The sequence below is a fragment of the Pteronotus mesoamericanus genome, unplaced genomic scaffold, assembly GCF_021234165.1.
Source record: "Pteronotus mesoamericanus isolate MK-2021 breed Mesoamerican mustached bat unplaced genomic scaffold, CSHL_Meso_final contig_73, whole genome shotgun sequence".
Lineage (NCBI taxonomy): Eukaryota > Metazoa > Chordata > Mammalia > Chiroptera > Mormoopidae > Pteronotus > Pteronotus mesoamericanus.
This window is the reverse complement of record NW_026555245.1, coordinates 24,335,615-24,355,002: the sequence shown is the minus strand read 5'-3', so window position 1 is coordinate 24,355,002 and position 19,388 is coordinate 24,335,615. Positions and strand designations below refer to the sequence as shown.

Genomic DNA, 19,388 nt, shown 5'->3' with positions numbered 1-19,388 from the left:
CTTGTCAACTTTGGTTACATGTGTTCTAGATTTTTGAGATAGTTTTGATGTGAAAGCACATTAAAAATGTTTATTTTTTATTGTTTCGAGTAATACAGGCAAGTGTATTTAGCAACCTTGTTAAATCAGTTATTAATTTTAGTAATCAGCATACCTTCACTTTTTCACACATTCTAGTAAGAGGTCAGGTTGACTAGCTCCTATCCAAGGACAGATGCACAGACATGCTGTCAGGAATTGTCCTGAGGAGCACACAGGGACTGCTCAAAATGTCTTTCCTTCAAAAAGTTTGAGTGAAAACTTCCCTGCTTTTAGATCATTAACCTAACTTGAACTGTGGGCTTCATCCCTGGGCAGAAACCACTTAAGGAAAACAGCATCTGTGGAGATAAAATATGCTAACTACTACCTGTCAGTACACTTGGTGAGATCAACTGAGATCTCAGACACTTACGTCACTTCAATTATACCACCAGGAAGAAACATCATGCAGTGTGGTTTTAGCCAATGGTTAAAGACTTTTAGAACAGTTTCACTCCGTGCTACATGTAAGAAAATATTTGTAATTGAAACAAGGGGCAAAGAGGCATAAAAAGTTTCAGTTTACTGACTTTCTTAAATCACAGAACACTACACTACTTAAAAAATCAGAAAGTTAACGGCAACAATTTTACTAGTTGATTCCTGTCAAGAGGACGACATTAATACAGATGCAGCCATAAGAAGCCATGTTGCCTGAATATTTAAAGTGGGGAAAGGGACTAAAGAACACATACGTTTAAAAAATTTTATTTTTAAGTGGCTGAGATAAATATTTAAACCCTCTATGTCATTTACCTTTGTCTGTATACGAGACCTTCTAAAAACTTAGTAACTTAAACCAACATGCATTTATTTACCTCACAGTTCTCTGGGTTGGCAGTCGGGGCTGGGCTCAGCCAGGGGGTTCTGCTGCTGTGGGCCATGCCCGGCTGATCTTTGTTGGACTCGTTCTTGGGTTTGTGGTTAGCTGCCAGTTGTTTGGGGAATGAGTGGTCTAAGGTGGCTTAGCTGGGTCCTTCGTCCCTTTTCCACATGGTCTCTCATCTGCCACCAGGCTGGCTTGGGCTTATTCAAATGCTGGTGGTGACAGGGGACCCAAGGTCAGTAAGTGGAAGAGAGAACATGCAGAAGCTGGTTCCTGAGGTTTCCTGGGTTCCTTGAGGATCCTGTCAGAACACATACAACATGGTTTCTGCTCTATGCTGTTGCCCAAGGTAAGTGGCAAGGCCAAGCAGAGGGGGAAATAGACTCTTTCTGAGGTGCAGAGTAAGATGGCATTATTTGGTCACCTTCTAATATTACCCGCCCCCCCCCCCCATGCAACAAACTGTAGTGCTTTATAATTTACTTTTAAAACAGAGGTTAAATACTGGTATTTTAAATCTATTTAGCTAACTAATGAGAAGAAGTAAGGAATTAAATGACTTCATGTTGGGGTGTTAAAAGCCTTGCTTTACTAATGGACGAAATCCTGGAGTGAAGACTAAGGGATGAAATGTAAAAGATAACTAAGACTGAAAAGCTAATTTTGGAAGCTAGCCAGCAATTGACTCACAGCAGGACCCAGCTTCTAAATCCTGAAAGAAAGGATTTTTGAGTTATTGGCGAGGCCATTTTTTTCTAATAGTCTGAATGCCAGTGTTCTATTGGGTATTAGTATCACTGCTAACATTACAAGGTTTAAAAGGGTCAGAACAAGACTTTGATGTGCCAAACTTAAGAAACTTTTTCTTTAAACGTGTGTGTAGAAAGCCTATCCGGGATCAGAGATTTAAAAGTATGACCACAGAGAACTGGTATTCCCAACGTTTCTTTGTACATGAAAGCAGATTTTCCCCCCCCTTAGTTTTCAGGAACGCAAATGAGAACTAACATCGGGTACTTACTTTTCAAGTACAAATTCTAAAGTGTGTTAAACTTCTGTGGGAGAGCCCTGGGATAAAAAAAGAAAATTCATTCTGTGTTCTAGGGCCTGTTGCAATATAGGAATAGAAAATGGCAGTTTAAAACATTAAAAAGCAACACATTATTTCTGATTGATTTAAACAAATTCGAGAAGGGGAAATGGCCATAGGATTCCTGAAAAGTGAAACTGAGAGACTCTCATAAATGGTTGAGGACTTCACAATGGAGAACGATGGTCAGATCCAAATAGGTAGATTGGAAGTCTCTTACAGAGACTTGGAGCAGAGACTTGACCCCCAACCTAAAGCCTCCCTCAGTACTTTATTTCCTTTCTAGCACTACTAGTTAACTTTTTTTTTTTTTTTTGTAAATAACTTGTATTTTTCTGTCTCCTTACGCTAGACTGTATCAGGGACCCTGTTGTTTTGTACATGCCAGGTCTCCTGTAACTGTCACTGTGCCTGATATTCGCAGAGTCCTGGCCAGTGGGCTCAGTTGGTTGGAGCGTCGACCCATAACTGAAAGGTTGCGGGTTTGATCCTGGTATAATCCCTCGTATGGGCTCATATGGGAAGCAGCCAGTCGATATTTCTCTCCCACATCAGTGTTCTTATCTATCCCTTCTTCTCTCTCTAAAAAGCAATGAAAAAATGTCCTTGGGTGAGGATAAAAAAAAAAGTGTTCATGGAGCAAAAGAATGAAGGAATTCATTATTAAAACAAAACCACAATTGATGTGTCGTTATTGTATCTTAGTGTAGATTGTTTACAATTATAAAATGAGGGCATTGTATGCAAATCTCAAAAACACAACGTCTTTTCTCTTCTGTGTGTTACATCATGCTGACATTAGCTGTCACATAGAGTCTTTTACATTTGGTGATTATAGCATGTGTTTAACTCCAGAAGGGGGTTGGTGGGAAATGCTTTCCTTTTATCTGTTGTCACCTGGAATATATGTGAAAAAAATCCAAATTGTAGAATAACTAGGACAGCAGACTTCCAATGATTTGTGTGGCCTAGGAAAAACTTATGGAACATCTACTTCTGTTTATTTTCATCTCATTTTTAAAAATTCCTAAGTGTGTATGTTTGGTAATATGTTTAGTTCATTAATTACATGGTAGATGTCTATATAAATGCATGATTTCACATGTATTTTATAACATGCACCATGCTTCTGTATGACATGTGTGCACCGTATTTATGTATGGGATGTATCCACCAAGGTAAACTTTGAAAATGATGGAGACTTATGCTGTGAGTAGTTTTGACTCTAGTGACAGTTTCTGTGGGAGGTTGGTAGCATATTTCCTTAAAGTATGGCTTTGAAAGAATGCTTTACAAGGTAATATTATAACACATAAATCTATGATTAAAAATATTAAGGGAACATAATAAAGGCTTAGTATATTCAGTTTGCAATGGAAACATCACTGGGCATACCAAAAAAGGTGCAGAAATTCCTAAATAGATGGCATGTTAAATTGGGACTTGATCCCCCCCAAAATAATACTTAGGTATCTCTTCTCCCCCCGCACCCGCCCAACCTGCTGTACTGTTTTTTCATACCTGCCAGCCCCATTTCCTGCTAGGTCCCCAGGCTTGATACTCATACCTGGCTACTTCCCTACCTTGGAACATAAAAATCTGTGTTTCGGAAGGCTTCTCTGATTATGCCTGAATCCAGCAGAGACGTTTGGTTGATGTTATTATTCATTATTTCCTTTTCTTTTAGTTGTGTGGGCCATTCATTTAATATTACAGTCCATCTCTAGAAAATTTGGTTTTGAGAAGATTAGTATTGTTACATCTTATTTGTAAGTAGGTTTTAAAGACTTTAAACTTTTTTTGATATTCGTACTGTGTATTTTGTTTGACTATTTTATAGAAGCATAATAAACATGACAGTATTTTACAAAGTCTTTTTTCTGAGGTCTCGAATATATTTTTCTGAAAGAGTGACTATGGGGAAAAATATTTTTTTCACTGCTAGACTGCTACATCTTGGCATGGGAAATGCATAGTGCTTTTATTGCTGCAGGAAATTTTTGTACTTTATTATCAGATCACTTTATAATGCCACCTGCTTTTGAAAAATATGGTGTGTCTTCATTTCTTCTTTCAGTATGGCTTGTAGCCCCTAGCAATTTTATAATAAAGTGCACTCAGGCTGGTATCTTTCCACCTGGGTAGCTGTCCTGTATAACTGTGAATTCACCATCTAACACACCCCTACCTACTCACAATTAGTTAACCTGTATCCTTGCCAAAATTTAAATAAAAGAAAAAAAAGTTTGTAAGTTTGTATAAATGTGTTTGGATGTTACTAATTCAATTACTAATGTGAAGATTTAAAAAATCTGTTTCTGATTACTCATTTTTACTTTCAAGCACAGCTATAAACTCTTGACTTAAGATATTTGAGTACATAATAATTGGTTACTGAGTTAAAGATTGACCCCGTGGAGAATTTTTGACTCATTAGGTAAACTTTCATTTGTGAATTATTTATCCATTTAGGACAATACTCTCAAATATTTTTATCCTTTGAGATCCTTTTATCCTTCCTTTCTACATTCAACTTTTGAGGTTTTTTCCCTCTTTCATTTGGGCCAGTTCTTATATTGTTTCTATGGCAGTTAAAGGAGAAAACTTTTTTTTTTTAACTTCACCCAAGCTAGCTATCTCTACTCTAGAGAGGTGATAGAAGCAGAATTCTAGTAATAAAATTGGTCTGGGTTCCAAACTCTCTCCTGAGACTAAGCAGATGTGTATCCTGAGGCTGTTCATTGCATTATGTCCTTTCACTTCATTCATTGTCTGCTAAATGAGGAGGCTGCCCAAGATGATAGCTAATTTTTTTTCTGACTTTTATCAATCTATGTGATTTTATTTTTTAAAGGAGAATGGTAGATGTGAAGAAGGTCCTAACAATAGAGAAGTGTGCAATATAACTGAATAAAATAAATGGGCAAGGTGAGAGAGGAGTGTATATTGAGTATCTGTGATTCATGTGTGTTGTCTCTAACCTTTCTTTAGGTTATGTTTCTATTTGGTTTAATAACCATTCATTTGGTTTTTGTAATTTTTCTACTCTGAATGTTGTTCATAGGTTTTCAGAGAAACATGGGATTAATCATGAGTGCAACATGGGGAAAATGAAGATAATATTCTTAAATTCCACATTTTTCAGCTGTCCATGATGGCTTCTCACCATTCCATTTTTTGTCTCTGTTGCTGGCAGAGATTTGAAAGAACATTCCTTGGAAATGAATATTTTTTTTCTTGGGCTCAGGGAAGACCTAAGCTGCCATGATGAGAGATGGGAACCTCACCTATTCATCTATTCACTGACAGACATCAATGCAGTGTCTGACCCATTTAACAGATTCATTTCAAAAAAAAAATTGGTGACAGTATTTACTTTATGTCACGTAAGCCTGTGAACTGAACGTTCATTAAGGCATGTGAGCTTCAGCTCTAGCTTAGGACAAAAAGAGAAATTTGGGTGTCATCCACAGTTTTTTGACTTCTGTGCCTAGAAATTCGCTTGTTTCAAGCTCACGTACTAAAACTATACTAGCAACACCTAAGATTGATGGGTTTAGAAAACAGTGAAGTAAAAACAGGCCTTAAAAATTCTCTTTATATTTTGAATTATTTTCTTGACATTAATTAACTGTTCTAGGACACCAGTTCCCCACCGTGGCACTGTTGCCATTTTCGTCCTGGCAAGTCTTTTTTCATGAGGGCTATTCTGTGCACTGTGGCATATGGAGACAGTATTGCTGGCCTCTTCCTTTAAGTTGTCACTGGACTTTTATATTGTAATAACAGAAATGTCCCCAGACATTGCCAGATACTGCCAGGGGAAGGGGAAGTTATTTTTGGTGGACCACCACTAGTCCAGAGCTTTGAAGACTCTGATGAGGGACTTACAGATAAACCACCTGTGAGTAGGCAAAGTTGGTTTCTGTTAGCGCTCCAGTAATGAAATCTTTAAAATGATTAAAAGGCTCCTCATTCTCTACAAAATGATTTAAAAAATTTACTTTTCATAGTAAGTAAAATAGGTCATATATTGCTAGATTTTTACTATGTATTGATGGAAATAAAGCAAATGAAATGTAAATAATAAGTGAAACCATATTACCCATAATACACTTTAAAAGCTAAATGTCATTTTAAGCAATAAAAAACTTAGCATGCATTAACAAGAGACATCCTTTTGATTTTTAAAGTATTGAAAATCAGGTATAATGAGTTAGAAACGATGCTTTCATACTCACTTAGAAATGCCCAAAGATTAAAATAATAAAATGTGTTTTGTTGTTTGGGTAGGAAGTGACTGGGTTGCATATCTGTCTTTACTTGGTGAGATTGATCAGTTTCTCACTGTTAAAATGTTCTTTTGGAAAAATGGAACGAATAGCACAGTCCCAACAGCATATTGAATAGACTTGCATTTTAACTTTTCTATTGCAAGTTTCCACTAGTGTCACATAAAACTAGATTGAAGTTATCACATGCAATAATAGTTTAAAGAAATTAGATGGTTTTTCTAAAGCTATCCTGCTTTTCAAATCAGAATTATAGTTCTGTTTTTAGGGGAAAAAATAGGTAGGCAGGGAGATAAGCTTTTTTTCTTCCTTTCTATCTGTTCATTTCTCATGGCACCTCATTTTTACTTCCTGAAGGAGAAAGAAACAATCAAACTTAATAATGTCATTTTGCCATTTCTGAAAGTAACTAATATTTGCATGTACCTAAAATGTAAAGTTATTTGAAATTTTATAGAGATGCCATTGATAGTCCCTTGGAAAGTGAATCTTGTTATATAAAACTCAGACTATTTGTTGGCTTTCCTTTTTATATATTATAAAACTAAACATATAAAGAGCCTTTTATGGTATCTGTATTGACAGGTATTGTTTTCCCCTTCAGTTATTCTTATAATTCAGTTTATTTCTCCAAAGAATTATGTGTATTTACTTACAGTCACTTGCTATTTTCATATTGAGTTGTATCTGAAGCCAAAAATGAGATGATTGAGTTATTACTTTGTATTTATATTAAATGTCTCAAACTCCCTGTTGGCACCCTCCCCCCCAATTTCTTGTGATAAAACAGTGTTTAGGGCAAAATAGAGAAAATGTAGGGTTTCTGACATGATGTGCTATTATGTGAAAGGGTATAAAAACTTTGAGATGTTTTGAGTTTCTTATATGGAAATAATTTCTACATAGTTTTGAGTATTTTATCTAGAATGTATGGGACATGCATTTATTTTTTCAGCATTTCATTTAATTTAATAACTTTGCTCTATTGCCCTTCTTTTTCTCAACAGTATTTACCATAATTGAACTGAGGCTTTTGGTGCTGCATGTATTTAAAGTATGTTTTTCATATTCCTCACAGATACTCATTAATTGAATGTGGCCATTTCAAAAACATTATACAGATTATTTCAGATGGATGTGTTGAAGTGTGCTTATCTTTCTCATCTGTGGAATGTGGCACGCCTTGCATGTCAAAAGTTCCCGTTTTCATTATAGCCCACACAGGGACTTTCAGTGGTGGGAAGTAGAACTCTTCTAGCTGTGATATGAAACACCTTTTTTTTTTCCTTTTAATTACTGTATTTCTCTTTGAATGTTTTCTGGTTATATACTTGCCAGTTATTGATCTTCCCTTTGCATTCTATGAAATAGTTTTTAAAAATGAAACAGTTATTTTTGGATGGGTAGGGGACAGGGAAGGAGGAACGAGTGACCCAAATGTGAAATGAGTTTCCTCACAAAATACAGTGAATCTTCAGGGTCTGATTATTAGGAAGCCAAGAATGACGAGGACTCAGGAATTCTACCTCACTTTTGTAGTCCCCAGGCTAGAAAACTTAGACTTTTAAAAAACCTTTATTTTTATTGTTGATGCAATCACAGATGTCCCCATAAGTAGCACCTGCCCTTGCCCACCTCCACACAGCAGCCTGGACTCTTTTATAGCTGTGCCCTTCAGGGCTGTGGAAACATGTAGCAACAGTTTGCATTGCCCGGTAGGGCAGCCGCTAGCCACATGTGGCTATTTCAGCCCAAATTTAATACAAGAAAATATTTACTTCCTCCGCTGCACACATTATGTTTAATATGGTTAATTTACTAGTCAGTGCAAATGAAGAACATTTATATCCTGCAGGAAGTTACAGTGGACAGTGTAGAGGATTCTCGTCCTAGACCAGGATGAAAGTATTTAGAAACTCTCTTCTCTCGGAAAATCCTCATGAATAAGTGAAATGTTGAAAGTTGATTTTTGTTTCCTCGTTTTTGTGTGTGTCCTTTAGCTGTAGCTGTGTGTTCAGGGCACAGAGAATTCAGAGCAGCTGCTCAGAAGCCTCTGCCAGGCCTGCTACAAACCCCAGGCCCCTCCGCCCTTTCAGCCTCAGCCACAGCAGCCCTGCTGGTATACCTTGTGTACAAATGGTGGTTTCTCTTAAATGATTGGAAATCTGTTCTTGTTGATGTAGAGAGGCCTGATTGATTTGGGAAGCTGATAAAAAGAGAAGCTGATAAAAAGAAGCCACAGCACTTTGGTACTTCCTTCTTACTGTTTCCTCCTCTCCAACTTAATACATAGGTGCTTAGGTTAAATATCATTATGCTATCCTTGCTTCCATAAATATGTCTAGAATACAGAGTCTGGGGTTGTTATATGGCAGAAAGAAAGACAATGTTTAAAGAAAAACAATGATAACTAATTTTCTAGTGATAATAGTCACTTTTTTGTATATTCTTATGGAGATTTTTTTTAATGCTTAATTCTTTCCCTTTTGCTCACCTTTTTCAAAATAATGATTTGATTCTTTAACTTCCTAGGGTGAACAATAAAATTGATTAAAATTATTTTAAAAATGCCTCATGGATTCAATAGGCTGTATTTCAGTTTATTGCAGTTATTATCCTTCTTGCCACTCCTATTTTTTTACATTTGATGGGAGCCTCATCACCTCTGCCCTTTTTCTGGTATAACCCAGCAGAACCTGAAAGCATCTTGCGTCTTGGTATGACAAGATGCCCCACACTCGTTCTGTCATTTCTTACATGAGATCTATAATCCCTGATTTTTCTAAGGGACTCTCACAATATTTTTAAAAGAAGAAAAGCTCCATTTTGCTTTTTTTTTTTCCCCTCCTATTTTAACACAATCTAGTGAAACACACACCAACAAATGAGAAAGCTGAAAAAAAATCCTGCAACATATATATACTAGTTTGAATATGAACAATCTTATTACAGGAAAAGGTTTCACTATTCAACTGAAGATAAAGAGTTGGGTAAGGGTCAGCCTGTGTGATCCCTTGAAGCAGTGATGGGTTCAGGCTTTGAGGCAGGTGTAGTTTTGTTGTTCCATTCAAATTATATTGCATACACTAGCCCTCTGAACTGTTAGCTATTCTAAGCACACAGACACATAAATACAAAAGTAGATGTTTAGCTGATTAGAAATCAACAAGTTTATTATTTCTTAAGATCTTTATATTGTGAGCAGTGAGAAATCATAGAGTTTTAACTATCTTTAAATTTATTTTAAGCTCATCCAAAGGGTTCAGTTTTATGTGCACATTCCAGTTAATGAAAGACACAAAGGACAAGGCATATACAAATCAAAGAGTGGGCCTCTGCTGAGGGCTGTTGGACAGAAGCAGAATAATTTGTGGTGTAAGTTAAACCAGAGTAACTTTACTATCTCCCAACCCCTTTTCTTGCTCTTTTCATGGAGAGGGCTTACCGATCTTTTCTGTAGGTTCATGGAAATTATAATATTCATTATCTTCATTATGTTTACTATAAATGGTTCCTTAAAAATCCATTTCCCATTTTTGCTCTAAAATTTAAATTTCACCTTACTGATACGTACGCCAGCATTTCCCTTTTGGCAACGTATCTGTGTAATAAACAAGATACAGAGTGGAGTTTGGCTGGAATGTACATCTGGAATAGGTTTTTATCTTCACACCTCTGATTTCCTTTTGTCTTCCATCTTGCCTGGGATAGCCCATTTATACATAAATCTGTGTATTTGTGCGTGTGTTCATTTCTTAAATCCTGTCACTGTTCTAAGACCGAGGTAACATTTGTAGGTTCACCTGGAAGAATTTGGTCTTTGTATGCCACTTCAGTGGAGTAGGGGGGAAAGCCAAATCACCTCTTTCCTGAGAGAGCATTTCATCCATCTCCATCTCTGTGATCGCACCGAGTCATTATGGAGCAGTTGGCTCTGATACGCTTGCACAGACACAAATTGAGTCCGACAGGACTGATGTCGCCTGGACGTGGCTGTCATTAGAAATGCTGGCATGAGGATGGGAGTGGTGAAGGGGGGAGGTGGGGGGTGGAAAGCTGACTCCTTTAGCGCTTCTCCTAGGGAGTTTTGAGAGTTTAACATTTGATAGCTGTGAACTGTTCGATAAGTTGTTTTCCCGAAGAAGATTAATAATAGCTGATTTAGAGCAGCTGGCTAGCCTTTGGTTTCAAGTAGATGTGTTTCAGTGTACAACATGCTTCTTCATGCCACCCACGAATCGACACAAAAGAAAAAAAAAGTCTATTTAGCGGGATGGTAATTAGAATGCTTTCCCCCTTCCTTGTAGTTTTATCTTCCCTGTATTCAAACCACCCATGCACAGTAATGGAAAAGATAATATCTTTAAAAAAATTTATTCTCACACTCTAGCTCAATTTCAGAAAGGACACTGTAAGATCTGCATTACAATATTTTTTAAAAAGGTTATTTTAGTGGGTTAGGTTATTTCTGGATAGCTCTAGTATTTCCTGTCAGAAATTTTGTATGTGTTTCAAATATTTCAACGGAAAACTTGAAAGAAATGCTGTTTCACTTTGGAAACAAATTCTGATTGTCATTTCATGTTCTTTTCACAACGATAGAGAAAGCAATAGCATTCAGTATTCTCTCTTTGTCTCCATCTCTGTCTCTGTCTCTCTTTCTCATGAGCCTACTTTATAAGATGCTCTGAAAGATTTATTCAGGGTTCTATAGGAACAATTATTTATCACCTGAAGACTCAAACTTCAAATCGTTGCTTGAAGCCAGTTACCGCTTCCTTTTTATTTCCATCCCCACCAGGACCACCATCACTCTCACGGTCCGTGTTCCTTCTCACCTGGGATGCCTGCCATGGCCCGATAGCACTCCCTAAATCATTCCAGGTCCAGTTGTCAGTTAATCTTCCCAAAGCTTAGCTGCATGTTGTACCTTGGCTCTGAAACACTAAATAGGTGTCTTTGGGGTTTGCTGAATAAAGGCCATTTGACTTGGACTGGTATCCCAGGCTGTCTCTGACTTTTTTTTTTTTGTTTTTAAAGAACCTTTTTTATTTGCCTTCTCCTCTTTTGGTTTCCTGATGGATCCATCATGCCCACCCAGTTTCTCGGTGTGGTCTCTGGACCAGCTGTAGCAGCTTCACCCAGAAACTTGTTAGAAATGCAAATTCTTAGACCTGACCACAGACTCACAGAGTCACAGGCTCTGCGGGCGGTGCCCAGCTCTCTGTTTCAGCAAGGCTTCTAAGTGTTTGGATGCACACAGGCATTTGAAGGAGCTCAGCTCACCAGGCAACTCACCTCTTTTCCGAAGTTCCTATCCCATTGCCCTGCCTTTGCATAGCACTTCTGAAATGTCTTTCTCTCATTTTGTTAAAATCCTACCTATCTGCCAAGGTCTAGTGTGAGACACTGCTTTTTCCGGTATGCCATTTTCGATCTTATCTTTGCTGACATTATTTGGTTTTCCTTTCTGGCACTGAACAACTTATTAACTTGTACTGGTCATCTGATGCATCTGCCTTATTTTCCCTACTAAGGTGAAAAGCCACAGAAGATAGAATTTGACTCATTTTTGTCCCTCCCAGTACTGTGCTGTGTGGCGCCTCTGATGCCTTGCACGCAGTAGGCGCTCTAAAAATAGTTTGAGGCTTATTGATTTTACATAGAAGATTGCCCAGGAGGCATATAAAAATCCGGTTACGTCTAAGTGGCTCACGCTAACTGTTGTTTTGACTTACTGAAGCCAAACTAGACTTGAACATTGATGTGTCTTCAGGGAAGAAGCCAAATGTGCTAGTGTAAAAAATTCTAACCTCTACTGTTTAGCTGAAGAAGTTGAATTAGCCCTGTCATTTCACCTGGTGCCAAGAAAGCAGCTTCCATTATTCTGTCAGCGATGGACTTTTATTCTGCACAGTGGAGCCTCTCTTAAATTTTCCTTATAGCATTGATGTGCTTTCTTCCACCGGTGTATTCATGTAATGTTTCATATGAAATGACAGTTTCTGCTCATAGAGTGTTGCCCAGAAGGTCGCACAAGCAGAGAGTGAAATTCAAGGGGTTTGGCTTTAGGATGGCCTGAAAATGGGAACAAGGGAGGCTTGGGCCGCCCCATTGTACCAACCCAGTTATTTGCTTCCTAATACAAAGGCATCATGGTTACAATTTATTGTGTGTTTATAATGGATTGTGTCTCTCAATGGTGGTTGTGATGGAACAAGAGGAAGAGAGGGAGGAATCTAAGCTGCCTTTGTGTTTTCTACCCTCTCTTCTCTCTGTCTCTCCCCTTACAGGCTCTGAAAGTGTTCCAGCTGAAATTTCAGATCGGACACACTCGCCGAGGCGTCAGAGGCAGTGATTCCCAGCTGCCAGCGTGTGCTGCCGCCGGGCTCAGGATGGTGCGGGTCGCCAGGCCGCTGCTGCTGCTCCTCGCTTTCTTCCTCCGCGCGGATGCTGAGAGTAAGCCATTCTCCCCTGCTCCAGGGGGCTGTGACCGTAATGAGTGGTTTTGTTTGCAGTTGGCACCAGGCTCAGGGCCTCTGAATACGTTTCCTTTGGAAGTAAATCCTGAGACACTGTGGGATCCTCCTTGGTCACCAGCCAGCCTTTGAAAGAGATTATTGATGTGACTTCCTTACCATTTCCTCTCTCTTAATGCCCCCCTTCCTTTTTGGTGCATCTAACTGCTCCTACTGTTTTGTTCCTTTTTCTTTTTATACTCTTACCAGTCGGGTGGCAAAGATGTTTTGAGACCAAAGATATAACTCAAACTGAGGTTAACCAGTTGGCATTGCCAATAAGTCAATATTGTTCAGACCCACTAGAAATTTCTGTAGTTTTGTGGATATTTCTATGTTTAGAAAAACGCACAATGTCACATTGAGCCCAATTAAACTTCCAAGCCCCTTGTAGCTGTCATAGCAGCTGTTCTTATGTACTGTTTCCGACAGCTGTCGTCGACTACAGTATTCAAACAAATCAAGCAGAACTGACAACTTTGTGGCCGGATGAAGGGTGTGGAAGTGTGAGAAGTCTGCTGAGTAGAGACACCAAAGTTTGGATTATTGGACTCAATTTATGCAACTGAGATTGCGGTCAGTTGGCTTGCCAATTAACAAGAAGATTATATCTCCTTCATAATTATGAAGAAGATTATATCTCCTTCATAATTAGGGAATCATTAGGTCTACCTTGTTTACATATGTTTCTTTTCCCATCTGTCCTGTGGCCTTTTGGAAGCGATAGTCGTGGAAAAAGACATGTCTGTGGCTTGTACTCACAGCATGTCTGGTTCCTCCGTCGTGGTTTAACTCACATACGAGTTGGCCATTCGCATTGGGAGTCCCCTGGTACTGTTAAAATGTATGACATCTGCAGTCATTAACTTTTACCTCCACGGACTATTTCAGTGAGATTAAGGATATTTCGAAGACAGGGATCCTGTGTCGTGTTGGCCCCTACCTATTAATTGCATTTTGACAAGTATTTCCTCAATAGCAGCTAATCTCTTTGTTTAAATAGAAGCTCAGCTTTCTAAAGAGAGCTTTCCAGGAGTGAAAAGAATAATGTTAATAATAGGATACATATGGAACGCGCATGTTTTAAGCACAACATTCTCTGGTTAATAATGTATATAGTTTCCCAATTAGCACTTGGGAGTGTTGGTTTAGAGTAAAGCCAAAGAATTTTTCATACAATGCCAGCAAATAATTAACTGGGAAAGGACCCAAATGAAAGATGCTCTTGTTATTTTAAAGCCCTCTGTGTCAAAATCTATTTTAAAGTTGAAATCTAAATTTAGTTTAAAGAAATCAGGCATATGGCTTTATTTTTCTGTTTTGGCTAGAGTGAAAGAGTAAGTTGTTTTACAATTGTTAATTTTTGGCAGAAGCATATGAAGACCCTGGAAACCCACTTTAATATCAAATTGCAGTTAGAGATTTTCTTAGTTATTAGATATAATTATTTATCCATGAAGTTTTTCTTCCAGATAAGTACAAATGTTCTTTTACCACGTACCTATTCTTTTGTGTAATTCTTTGGTGGAAAGTGGCAGACATATGTCAAGCGTGTAGGAATAGATACTTTTAAAATTATGTTTTTAAAAATAATCTATACTCTAAATGACCATCACTCACTCCATCTCCTCCCCATCTCTGTTTCCCTCTCCTCTTTCATCTCACTGCCTAATCCATAGAGTCTTACGAAAGAAATAACAAAGGCATGATTAGCAATTTTTAGTTGAATTAAGGTATTTATTATGTTATATAGTCATATGATACCAGCTTTCAACCTCAAGATGTAACCTGAAAAAAAACCCATTCTCTCTCACTCTTCCCATTGCAATTAAAGTGCGGGGACAGGCTGCTTCTTTGCACACCAGTTTTGTTTGGGTTTGCCCTTTTCTGCTCAGCCTTGATTTAGTATATTTTGCCTTCAGCAGATTCATTTGGCATTGTTGAATAGTGTGTTTATATTAACCTGAGCATTGCTGGCAAAAGAGAAAAATAAACCATTTTTTGGTACATTTTAAAACAAGAAAGAACAACCTTTAGTAAGCTGCTGGAGGATATTCATGGTATATGAAAGCACATGGTAGAGCTGGAGATCATGTTAGTCACTAAGAATGTGTAAAATAGGACATAGATCATAACCCATTAAACTGTGCCATCATCTTCTTTTAAAACATGATAGAAATCAAGATATCGGCAGCACTGAAGAAAATTTTCTTCTTCACCATCATGTAAAGATAATATTTTTCTGGCTTCCATTACCTGTGTCACTGATGCATTTCTCTGTATTCATTAGCACATTTAGCCATATTTGTTTTTCCTTTCAACTGAAGATGTTTTGGATTTTCACAAGTGATCAGGAGTCATATTTCAAAATTTAATAGTAGCTTCTAAGAGCAATTTGAGAACTATGGGATAGTTAATTTTTTTTTTCTTTTGGAGAACCTGACTATAAAGGGTTAGGGAATGGGGAGAAGGCATTCCAGTTTACAATGTTAATTTAATGTGTTCAACTCACTGTCTTTTGAAATTATTAATTCCAAAGAACGAAGAGTTAGGATTATAATCTGCCCTGTGGAACGCCCTAGAAAAGTGTTAGGTGTGATGTTGCATTAAGGAGGAGAGCACTTAGGAGCCTTGGTTCAAATCCAAGTTGAAAAATTGTGATAATACCCCTTGAGCAGAAAATTATAGTCTTTGCCACTGCCAACTTAAAATGCCCTACGGGTCCCCACTGTTAAGTCTAGATGTGTGCATGATCTTGTTTTTTTGCATTCCTATGTCTTAAATGCTCGAAATGCTCTCGCTGGTTTCTTGAAAGCATGTGCACACGGTAGGGCTGGAGCCTCAGGCAAGATTAATAAGTGTGACTGCTGTTTGAGCACTAGGAGTAGCTCCTCCCCATGCTAGGCCAACCAGTGTTCTAGTTTAGGTGGTGGTCTGATTGAGGTTCATTCAACAATGACATGCATGCAAATTCATGAGGAATTTAGGTTATATAATATTAGTGTAATCCTGGGGTGAATATTTTTCTTTTGGCTGAGTTTTCATACTGATTTCTGTTATTTTTATTTCACATGAAACTTTAGTTTGTTATTTACCATTCATTACTGTTAACTAGATGCAAGCCAAGGAGCTGCTGTTAGCACCTTTTTTCATCAAACTGCTTTCATTTTAATGAAATCACCAGTTAACTTTATATTCTAGATCCGAGTTTACACTTTGGCCACTGTAATTGGGCCTGAGTGTTTACTGGATCTTCGTTAGAAACATCGCTCTTGGTAGTTTAATTCCTCAAATGTTCTTGTTCTTCCATTTCCTATTGCCTTTTGCCATTTTTAAATCTCTGATGGTGAACGCTCCCTCATTTTCCTTCCTTATTGTTAAGGAATTCTTCCTATAGTTCCTGTGTACTCACTGTATTTCCATCCCATATGAAAGCATTTCATTTTTCCTCACTTTGGTATTATATCACTATATTTAAGGAGTGTCTTTATTTCTTTGTCATTAGAGAATAGACAGATATCTATACTGTAAAATGACCATTTGACTGTTACGTATTTCCTGATGCACAGCACAGGGTAATGATTCAAGGAGGTGACTTTTGAAGTCAGTTCTGGCTGTCATTTTGTAATCTGGAGCATAGTACGTCATGCTCTTTGCCTTAGCTTCCTTATTTTAAAATGTGGATGATGGTAACATTGGCAATGATGATGGTGGTGGTGTAGTACAGGACCTGCTCTTGGGTTTTGTGAGGATTAAATGAATTGATGTAATATACAGATCAGCAGATGTCTTATGGTATGTGTTTAATAAATATTATCTGTTGCTATATAATTATTCAAAAAAAATAAGCTAACATTTTTGTTGAGCACTTGTGTTAAATACTGTGCTAAAATTCTTTTACTTGACCTACAAATTATCAAAATTTAAGGGGTAGATAAACCAAGTTTTTTTGCAGCATGTCTAAGCGTGAGCTTGCTTCTCTATAAAGTCCTAAACATAAGAGATTCTTATGGACTGTTGGTGCAGAAATAAAGCTGAAAATTAAGGGGGGGGGGGAAATTGTGAAGCATGTCTACTTCAGCTAAGCTTTATAAAAACTCTTTTCTTACCATTTTGAGGTTAATTTGGTTTGGCCTCATGGATAATGGACAGTGTTCTCCTCTTTCTGTCCCGCTGCTCCTTGCAGTGCACTGGCTTGAGCTTCTCAGACTGCGGAGGTATAGATATTTACTATAAGCAAATACGGCATTACATGGGCCAGCGGGATGGTGGTAAGCATGGTTAAGAAATTATTCTGTGAAAAAACCATTTTTTTAAGGAAAAGGAAAATGATTGGATTGAAGGGCAGGGCAAATGGTACCTTCAGAGAAATAGCCTAAGTCAAATAGTTAGACCTTCCAAAATGGAGTTGAGAATGGAAAGGATCTTTCTTAGCTTATCAAAGTGCATACTGCTCATCTGACATGGCCATTTCACAATGACAACATTCATGTGTCATTAAAAGTGTCTGTCTGTTTTTGTCTTAGATTACGAGTGTCTGGATGTTTATGTACTTATATATGTACATACATACGTATGTATGTATGTATGTATGTATGTATTTCTATCACAAACCTTTAAACTATCCTTTAAAAAGTAACTTGCTTGGTATAATGAAAATGTTCCAAAATTAGATTGGGGTGATGGTACTACTTGAATATAAACACACTAAATGTTGTTGATTGGATAGACCGTATAATGTGTGAATTATATCTCAATAAGCTATTTAAAAAAGAAAAGGTGGATTACTGCTTAACCCAGCCATTTGGTTAGAATCCCTTTGATATGTGCAACCCTAAAAGGAAGGTGTGTTCGTTTCTTCAGGCCAGTTAAAACAGACATGCGCATTGAGGGGACCAGGGAGAAAGCCAGTTCATTTACTATGTTTATCAATCCCTTCATTGTTTTCCTTTTCTCTGAATTTACAGGGGTGTGGCAAAAATAAAAACTTCGCTTCTTCCTCCTCTCCTTCCCTCACTTTAAAGTAGCTAAATTAGCAGCATCCAGCTCTCTATAGCAAGGAAAATAGTCCAGGTATTTTACTGATCCTCTAGCCCCACTGCAGAGTTTTCTGGGGCTTTCTGAATATGTCTCAAAATCAACAAATATGTATACTTCAACACATTTTGAGTGCAGAGGCATTTGCTTTCTTTGTAAAATTCAAAGTATGACATATTTGTTATTTCTGATCTCTGTGATGAGGCCCTAAACTTGAAGGATGCAATGGTAGTTAAAATATTTGTGAATTACTTCCTGTGATTGTTAATCACAAATGATTGATCTATGATTTTCTCATTTATTTTTCTTCACATCCTTAAGGTCTTTTATTTTCCTCAGTTAGCCACTATTTTTGTGACATATTTCAAATTACCTTCATTTGTTTGGGAGCCAACCCTCTCTTATATGCATATCGTCTTCAGTTAATTCAGAAAACTTTCAAACAGCATCCATCTTGAAATGAAGAATCAAGGAGAAAAGTGATTGTGTGTAAACCAATTCCCTTACCTATAATTTTGTCTTTCCTTTTTTCCTCAGTTTGCTTTTGCTTCATTTATTCAGTCACCAACCTAATGTGTATGTGTGTTTGTGTGCACTTGCATGGAAAAGCTTTGTACAAAATTATGGAATTAAAAAGATTTAAAAAAGTATGGTTACATATCAGCTTGTACTCTGCCTTAAGAATTCATAGTTCTCTTTTCAGAACTCTTTTCCTTTTCCTTAAAAAAAAAAATGCTTTTTTTCACAGTATTTTCAGACTTTATCTCCAGGCAGGAAGTAGTCCTTAAAATATAGACTCAGGAGCTGGATTATGGGTGTTCAGATCCTGCCTCTGCTATATGTTCTTAACATGGGTAAGTTGAAAATCTGTACGTGCCTCTCATCAGTAAAATGCACGTTGAAGAAAATGTGCACTTGATATGGTTATTATAAGGATTGAATAAAAAAGTTCTTGCAAAGCATTTTGAATAACAGGGTTAAGTGTTCACTAAATGTTAGTTGTGATTATGCTTTTTTCTCCTTAGCTTGCATCATTTCCAGATTAGAGTCATCCATGTTTAGATCTTTGTTGACATTTATTATTCCATTCGTAATTTGAACAGTATCGTTTAAAAACGTAAATATGTATCTTTATTACATTTGTGCTTTCAAAGGACATTGAGTGATTGGTTCATTCATGTGTTTAATAGCCCCTTTAATAACTCACAATTTTGTGCCAAGCATTGAGTTAACTACTGAGGATACATTGGTGAGAAAAAGAGATGTGAAACCTGTACCCAAAGGGCTTAAGCTCCAATGGGATAGGCAAATATTTAATGTTAATCTCAAAATCTTATACTTTCTAACTATGGTGTTATAAAGGAAGAGAATATGGAGCTAAGTGCCTCATCTGTTCAGAAGAGTAATAAAAAGCTATCCTGAAAGAGTAACTTTTTTTTTTTACTTTGAATAATTTTAGACTTAAAGAAGGTAAAAACTTCCATAGAAATTTCCCTATACCCTTCACCCAGTCTTCCCCAATAATAATATGTTACATAATGGCA

General features: G+C 37.3%; 1 protein-coding gene across 16 annotated transcripts in view; it reads left to right on the top strand.

The window, feature by feature from the left end:
• PTPRD (protein tyrosine phosphatase receptor type D) overlaps positions 1-19,388 on the top strand; it is a 512,308-nt gene that overhangs the window by 91,139 nt on the left and 401,781 nt on the right. For all 16 annotated transcript variants that reach the window (XM_054583148.1, XM_054583147.1, XM_054583146.1 and 13 more), the window contains exon 2: positions 12,583-12,748. In XM_054583148.1, coding sequence (XP_054439123.1) covers positions 12,685-12,748 — 64 coding nt within the window. In that variant the 5' untranslated portion in view covers positions 12,583-12,684. The remainder of the gene's footprint in view (positions 1-12,582; positions 12,749-19,388) is intronic.